Consider the following 7,003-nt stretch of genomic DNA (forward strand, 5'->3'; position numbering starts at 1 on the left):
ACCGCGGGGGGGCCGGGGCGGGGGCGAGGCGGCGGGACGGGCCCCGGCCCCGGCGCAACGGCTCGGCAACGTGTGGCGGCGCCTGTGCCGCCAGGCAGCCCTGGTTACTTTTATTTATTTATTTATTTATTTACTCAGAGCCCAGTTTTCTAAATCCTGATTCAGTTTCCAAATAATGTTTTTAGGATTTCAGCAGCGCGCCAGGCTGCTCATCCCCCTTGGGGCACCAGTCTGCGCGGGCTGTCTGCCTGCGCGCGCGGGGACGTGCGCARGAGCAGCGGGGGGAGGGGAGGGGAGGGGTACAGCCAGCGGCACGAGGGTGTTGTGAGAAAGCCCACGGCAAAGCCAGCCGGGCCCCATTTATTCCCACAGGGCCTCAGATGCGACAGCGCTGCTGTGATGTTGAAGAGCAGACGATAGCCACAGGTTTTACCTGTTAAGAAATTAGCACCCTGCAGCTGCATTTGGCACGTGGCATTTAGTGGTTTGAAATAGCTCCCAGAGTGCCCGTGTTCAGAATTTTTACTATAATAAACAGACACTGCTCAGCTTTAAATCGATAGGCACATCCCTACCAAGTTTCAGAGGTTAACCAGATTTTGGTCAAAATTTTATAAATGGAGTCATTTAAGGAAACATCCCACAACCCAGTCAAAGATGCGTGGTTGAATAATCACATAAAACATTCCATCACTACGGCTAGAATTTAAGGTGCATCTCACTGAAATAACGCATCATTTTGCACATCTGCAATAGCACTGGCAGTTTGGGAGAAGGTAATTTTCTTTACATGGATTCTGACAGCTGTAGTTTAAATAGCAAGCAAACTGAGCAAAATTTCAAAGATGACCTTCCAGGTGCTCTGAGGATTTAAATCAGTATAGTCAATGGAGCTGTGCCAGTTTACCTGGGTTGAAGATCTGGCTAAATATGTTTATTCTTTCATTCATCGTAGGACAAATAAATGGTCAGAGTGCTCAGAGTTGAATTAATGTGACAGTTATATTGCTGAGCATACAGTAACAAAAGCAAAAAAACCTAAAGATAAAAAAGTGTTAAAATAAAAGATGAAGGTGGAAGGAGGAAGGAAGAGGAGGAAAAAAGTTTTCACAGAATATTGCCATATTCTTAAAAACAATAATCAGCAATCAGAATGGCAAAGAAATGTCATCGGGCTGGAACTTTTCAAATAATTATAGAGCACTAAAGCATTCCTATAGAATCAGCATGGATTTAATCTGGTGGGTCAAGACCATTTTAATATATAATTATTTAAATTTATTTATTCAACTTTCTCTCTAAAAAGAAGCCCAAGGCTCTTTCAGTGAACTTAGTGTCTACAAAAGTAAACTTTAAAACCCATGTGTAATCTGCAGTGCAGCCTTCCGTATTTCTCACATTTACCCTGACAACATGATTTGACATCATAAAAATAAAGCCATGATTACCCCATGAAACATGCCTTTCCATGCATTTGTGAAAAAAGCAGCAAAAAAAGTCTGTGGTTTGTGACTGAAGGCATTTTCTTGTTGCAGGGGAGGGGGATTAGATAGAAATTTTGATCCTGCAATTGGATTCATCAGGCCTGACCTCTGTGCTCCTGTAGTGCTCGCTGCAGTCAGCAAACTACGTGCTAAGTGCAGGGATCTGTCCATGTGGAACTAACTGGGGATTTGGGACCTTCCAGTTTCCTGCTGCAGAGGATGAGTTCACCTCTGTGTAAAGTCTGGAAGAGGAGCAAGAGATTCCATAAGGGAGCCTTGCATTTAGTTTTAGACCTGCTGATCTCTCACTTAATCCCATGGAGATCATGCTGAACACAGAATACCTCCCTTTTTTCAGCTACACATGCTACCCACTGACACCAGGCCTACTGGTGCTGAATTCTTTATGCCCAATATTCCTCTAGTGAGAAAACCTTGCACTTGGTTAATACTCACTGTCTGGTAGATGCTGGTACAGTGGCTAATCCAGCTTTGAGTCAGCTTGAATGCCCTGTCCCAAATATGACCTCTGCTGGTGTCATTTCCGGCACTGGAGAGCACAGCACTTACTCTAGCAGCTTGCTGTCTCTTGTGCCCCTCCAAAAAGGCTTAATTTCTTGACACCCTCTAAATAAGCAGGACAGGGAGGTCAGTGTGCATCTGGAGCTTCACGCAACTGGTGCACAGTCTGAATGCATCTCTCCATCCAGAGCTATGTCTCCTGACCGCTAGTGAGGCTGTTTGGGCACTTAGTGTGTTCCAGCTGTGCAGCCAGGTAGGTCCTCTGTCCGCCTGCCTGCTCTGAGTACCTGGCTCCTCGAGCCCAAAGCGCCTGAGCGTTCGCAGGCTGCGTCCAGGTGCGCTGGGCTCTGTGGCGTGTTAGCTCCCAGGGGCTTCTCTGGATGCGGTTTGTTTCTGAGTGCAGGAAGTCCTCAGATTAATGACAACTGGCTGGAACTAAAACAGTTGTGTTGGCAAATAAGAGAAAGTTCACACGTTCAGAAATTTATTGTTGCCTTTAGCTGTGCTATTCAAAGCCAGGAGACTGGCCTGAGTGCACACCAGCAGCACAGCTCCCTTGCTTTGGACTGTGACCATTGCCCCCTAGCAGCGTTTGGCTCGGGCCCTTCAAGGGAGATAGGCAGGAAATACCTGTGGGGCTCCTGCACAGAGTAAGTATTGTCTTGTGCAGCTGTGTCAGGGCACTTCTAGGCACACTCAAAAGCTGAACTTTAGGCATGTGTGGAAATACAAAATAAAAATGAAAAGACTTATGGCATTTTCATTGCCCTGGCATTTAGACCCCCCAAGCAAGGTTTTTCAGAACCACTACTCTGGATTGTAAGATTTTAGAGCTTATGCATATCCATCCTTTGTTGGGTCTAGCTGTAAATCCATTTGTGGATACAATGCCTGAAACCATACTGGTCTTGAAAGGAGAACTTGAGCATGAAAGTTCACTGAAGGATGCAGTTACCTGGATGCTCTAGGGGGACTTACAGCCCTGAGTTTTGTGCCTAGGCCCCACATGCAAAAAAGAAGGGCCCTCTGGAGGACTTGCACCACAGCTGTCACTCTGCAGTGAGGGTGCAGCAGACAGGAGTTGTGACTGTTAAAGCCCTCAAAACTGGTAGGACCACAGACTTCTGTGAAGGCTTCAGGAAGGTGCCATTTAGGGCATTAAGCTATTAAACATTAGGATTCTTGGTGGGAGACAGGGGTTTACATCCCATCAGGCAGAGAACAGAACTGAATTTATTGCACCTGCATTTTGGATGCATGCAGAATCTCGTACATGTCTGTGCAAAAATGGGCAGAGGGCACTATTTCTACCTAATCTCTGTTGTAGGATGCTCTGATTCAAGCAGGGAGCTCTGGGTGTGTGTACTTGACTGGGTCCTGCAGGTGAACCAAGCAGAAGAAGTCTAATCTCTGTACTGGGTTTACTCGCGAGTGAGCTAAACTGAGGAATTAGACAGGATTAAGATGTTGTAGGCACTTTGGCAGATCAAACCTTTGGGCACTTCTGAAGCTTCCCAAGCAATTAAGAGGCAAAATAGCTCAGGAATAAATCAAATGGTTTCTAATGATGAGGAGCAATCATGACCTTCTACAAACCCCTTGTGCATTCACAGCTCACACTGATTTCAATAGGTCTGAAATTCAGGCTTCTTGTTTAGGAATCCTAGTATGGATTTATGTACCTGAGTGTAATAGCTTTGCTATTAAACTGCATAGCAAAGGGCTAGCGAATTCTGAGGGAGAAAAAGAAGGGATTGGTTAAATGCAAGAAGGAGTTGGTTAAATATCTTCAGTGATACTGAACTCTGTATCAGGACCAAGATCTTGTTCACACTTGCTTAGCCTGCAAGCGTTTAGAAAAAAGATATCTGGGAATTAAAAAGCTGGCCTCTCTTAGAAGTGCAGTCTATTGTCCATGCTTATTTTATACTCTTCATGAAGACAGTGGGTATATTTCCTCATAATGGGGAGGTGACAGGTCATCACAGGTATAGTCTTCTAGCAGTTCTTCTGGCTCATCAGAACTGTCTTCTGACCTGAAAATAGAAAGAGGAGCAGAAAGAGAAGGTAACAAACACAAAGCATAGCAGTAACCTCATTGCTGTTTCCTGTCATCCTTATCCAGGCAAAGCACTTCCTGACTTCAGTGAGAGTTTTGCTTGAGCAAATGCTACAAGATGAAGTTTTACTGCAATCTAACCATTTGTTAGACAATGTAGATGAAACAGCCTTATATTGGAAGAAGATGCCATCTAGGACTTTCATAGCTAGAGAGGAGAAGTCAATGCCTGGCTTCAAAGCTTCAAAGGACAGGCTGACAGCAGGAGAACTAGAATTGACAGCAAGAGAACTAGAATTAGAAGTGGAACCTGAAGTTGTGGCTGAATTGCTGCAATCTCATGATAAAACTTTAATGGATGAGGAGTGGCTTCTTATGGATGAATATAGAAAGTGATTTCTTGAGATGGACTCTACCACTGGTGAAGATGCTGTGAACATTGTTGAAATGACAACAAAGGATTTAGAATATGACATAAACTTAGTTGATAAAGCAACAGCAGGGTTTGAGAGGATTGACTCCAATTTTGAAAGAAGTTCTGTTGTGGGTAAAATGCTATCAAATGGCATYGCATGCTGCAGAGAAATCCTTTGTGAAAGGAAGAGTCAGTCGATGCRGCAAACTTCATTGAAGAAATTGCCACAGCCACCCCAGCCTGCAGCAGCCGCCACCCTGACCTGATCAGTCAGCAGACATCGAGGCAAGACCCTCCATCAGCAAAAAGATTACGACTCGCTGAAGGCTCAGATGATAAACAGTAAATAAATAAGCAATAAAGTATTTTTTAATTAGGGTATGTACATTGTTTTTTTAGACATAATGCTCTTGTACACTTAATAGACTGCAGTATAGTGTAAACATAACTTTTATCTGCACTGGGAAATCAAAAAAATGCGTGTGACTCCCTTTATTGCRATATTTGCTTTATTGCRGTGGTCTGGAACTGAACCTGCAATATCTCCGAGGTATGCCTGTAATGTCAAGATGTGACCTGCATTTGCATACTGCCTGTGTATGTCACCCATGGTGCTGAGGACAATGGGTTAGCCAGCAATTTTTCAAATACACTTTGATAAAGGAACTAAATGAGTTATATTCTAGAAAGTATGTAATTAAAAATAACTATATAAATTATTTTATATCTGATTAAAGCAGTTTTACACTGCTCTGTAATATCAGTGATCTGTGTATACCCCAAAAGTAGGAAAAAAATAAAGGTTGGAAGGTTGCTGCAGTGGCAGAGGAGAGTACATAATTAGCAGGAAGAACATCTGGTACTGAACTGATCTTTTGTTGTCACAAAAACACTGTTTGTGCACTGGGTCTTGTACTGTGATTCTTTTTAGGTGAAATCCTCTATCCACACATATAACCTTCTGGTCAAGAGTCGTCAAAAGGTAGTAAGAAAGATAAGCATAAAAAAATCCAGAGACAGGAGCTTATGTAGTAATATCTTTGAAAATAACAAGAGACTTAGTACATTGAAAATTGAAAGGGATTCATAAGTGAGTTTAATTTGGATGAAAATGGTTCCCAGAAAAAGTATGTCTCCATAGTTTTTACTCTAGAAATACTACTAACAAAGCAAAAAAAAAGTCTGAAGAAGGATAACACCCCGCAGTAGCATATGTTTCCTTTGAAATCATACTTAGCACTTAAAAATATTCAGAATTCTCTGTCCAAGTATATTAAGGCATTTCAGAAGACGTACCTCTGAGTCCTCGTGTCCTCTGTGAGATAAGTAGCGTAGCTCTCGTCCTGCGTAAAAGCTGGGTTATTGAGAGGGTAGGCAGGGCAGAACTGAGGAGAGTCTGGGGTAGGAATTGGTGAGGCACCAGAGGAACCAGCACTGCAGCAGCTGAGCACAGGGTGAAGGTAGGTTGGATTCAGAGTAATGCCTTCCTGGGCTGGGTATGGTGGAGGAATATACTGTACCACTGTAGCACCGTGGAAAGTTATAGGCTGGTTAATTCCAGTGAAAACAAAGGACTGTCCACTTGCCGTCTGATCGATGTCTGATGTATTTTCGTCTCTTTCTTTACAGGATTTGCATGTAAGCATGTTGAATTTACAAACAGCAATCAGAATAAAAGTCACCCCAACAGAAAGCAGAATAGGCCCTAGTAACTGAGTCCATTCCAGGTGAGTAATGCCATCGTATTTTTTCCATCCCATCACAGTGAATGTGATCCCCACCAGCCCCAAAAACACACCTGAAAAGAGCAAAGTGGCACCAGCTTTATCACCATCTGACACCAGGACATCAGATCTGTTAGGCTGATAAGGAGTGACAGAAAATACATTCAGGGAGAAATCTTCTACACTGTTGTTGTTCTGCTCCATTACTGAATGTAACGTATCTTCTGCCTCAACAGGAAGAGTGTTTTAAGGGACTCTGCTGAGCATATAAAGTCGAAGGTTCAGGTTAATTATACAAGAACTTTGTGTGTGTATGGTTAACAGAGTCCATCATGTGAAAGAATAAACTTTGCTTAGAAGAATAAAGGTCTGGGAAGTGAGGCTTGAAGTGATCACTTAAGACTTCTTGAATTACCACCAGTGCTTCCGAAACAGCTTCACCCTTGCATGGTTATTGTCCCTTTGTTTATCCTCTTCTTTAATTTGGCACCCACAGATACTTCCTCACTGTGCCCATGCCAGATGGGAGAGAAAGGAAGCTGCAGACACCACAGCTTTTCCTGGGCCCCCTGCCAGCTGATGCATCCAACATATGGACAGCATACATTTAGTCAATAGCACTGCAATGACTCACTCACTCACTCTCTTTGGGCAACCACTCTGACAGCCCAGATCTGCAGAAAAATACATGGTCATCATGGTGAGCACTTCACAGTGTTCTGAAGTGTGACATTTATAGCCACATCTGGACCTGTATTGTAGCTCTTTCTGCAGTCCAGAACTTCTGTGATTGAAAAAT

The 7,003-nt window shown here is 43.5% G+C and overlaps 1 protein-coding gene across 1 annotated transcript; it reads right to left on the bottom strand.

Annotated features, from left to right (window-relative positions):
- Positions 1 to 3,939: 3,939 nt before the first annotated feature.
- Positions 3,940 to 6,432, bottom strand: TMEM174 (transmembrane protein 174). The gene is made up of 2 exons (XM_026057410.1): positions 5,777 to 6,432; positions 3,940 to 4,042 (listed from the first exon to the last, which is right to left on the bottom strand). Exons 1-2 carry the CDS (start codon positions 6,406 to 6,408, stop codon positions 3,940 to 3,942), a joined length of 735 nt encoding a protein of 244 aa, XP_025913195.1. The 5' UTR covers positions 6,409 to 6,432.
- Between the last annotated feature and the right edge of the window lie 571 nt (positions 6,433 to 7,003).

The sequence above is a fragment of the Apteryx rowi genome, unplaced genomic scaffold (genome assembly GCF_003343035.1).
Source record: "Apteryx rowi isolate R43461 unplaced genomic scaffold, aptRow1 scaffold_139, whole genome shotgun sequence".
NCBI lineage: Eukaryota > Metazoa > Chordata > Aves > Apterygiformes > Apterygidae > Apteryx > Apteryx rowi.

Excerpts from the sequence above, each read along its gene's own strand:
- TMEM174 (XM_026057410.1), bottom strand. The coding sequence starts at position 6,408 with ATGGAGCAGAACAACAACAGTGTAGAAGATTTCTCCCTGAATGTATTT. Across the intron at positions 4,043-5,776 it reads GAGGACACGAGGACTCAGAG|GTCAGAAGACAGTTCTGATG; the intron begins GTACGTCTTCTG and ends TTCTATTTTCAG.